The sequence below is a fragment of the Eurypyga helias genome, unplaced genomic scaffold, assembly GCF_000690775.1.
Source record: "Eurypyga helias isolate BGI_N326 unplaced genomic scaffold, ASM69077v1 scaffold9061, whole genome shotgun sequence".
In the NCBI taxonomy this organism is placed as follows: domain Eukaryota; kingdom Metazoa; phylum Chordata; class Aves; order Eurypygiformes; family Eurypygidae; genus Eurypyga; species Eurypyga helias.
Window position 1 is genome coordinate 543 of NW_010230150.1, and position 449 is coordinate 991.

A 449-nucleotide genomic window follows, 5' to 3' on the forward strand; every position below is an offset into this window, starting at 1 on the left:
TTCTCCGGGCTGAACCCCCCCCCCCAGCCGCTCCCCACAGGAATTGTGCTGGGTCCTGGCACCCAGCACTGTGTTTTGGGCCCTCTCCCAGTGCCAGCACCTGATTCCTGAGGTAGATGGGGTGGGGACACGAGAGCTGTCCCTTGCTGTCCCGACCTGCTGCTTGTGTCAGGGTCAGCATGGCTGCAGGGGCCAAGGGCAGAGCTTTCCTCTGCTTCTTGTGGCTGCTCTGCCCGAGTCGCGGCCGGGCACGTGGGTGGGGGTGCCGGGGAGGGCAGAGCTGCTGGCGTGGGAGGGCAGTGCCCGACACTGTCCCGCAGGCGCAGCGGTACATCACGCAGCTCAAGGCGCAGGTGAACAGCCTGGAGGGCGAAGTGGAGGAGCAGCGCAAGCAGAAGCAGAAGGCGCTGGTGGACAACGAGCAGCTGCGGGATGAGCTGGAGAGGCTG

At 66.4% G+C, this 449-nt stretch overlaps 1 protein-coding gene across 1 annotated transcript in view; it reads left to right on the forward strand.

The window, feature by feature from the left end:
- LOC104516337 (huntingtin-interacting protein 1-related protein-like) overlaps positions 1-449 on the forward strand; it is a gene marked incomplete at its 5' end in the record, with an annotated part of 9,148 nt that overhangs the window by 498 nt on the left and 8,201 nt on the right. The window contains 1 exon segment of the mRNA XM_010160639.1: positions 321-449. This exon segment is cut by the window's right edge and continues 52 nt beyond it. Coding sequence (XP_010158941.1) covers positions 321-449 — 129 coding nt within the window.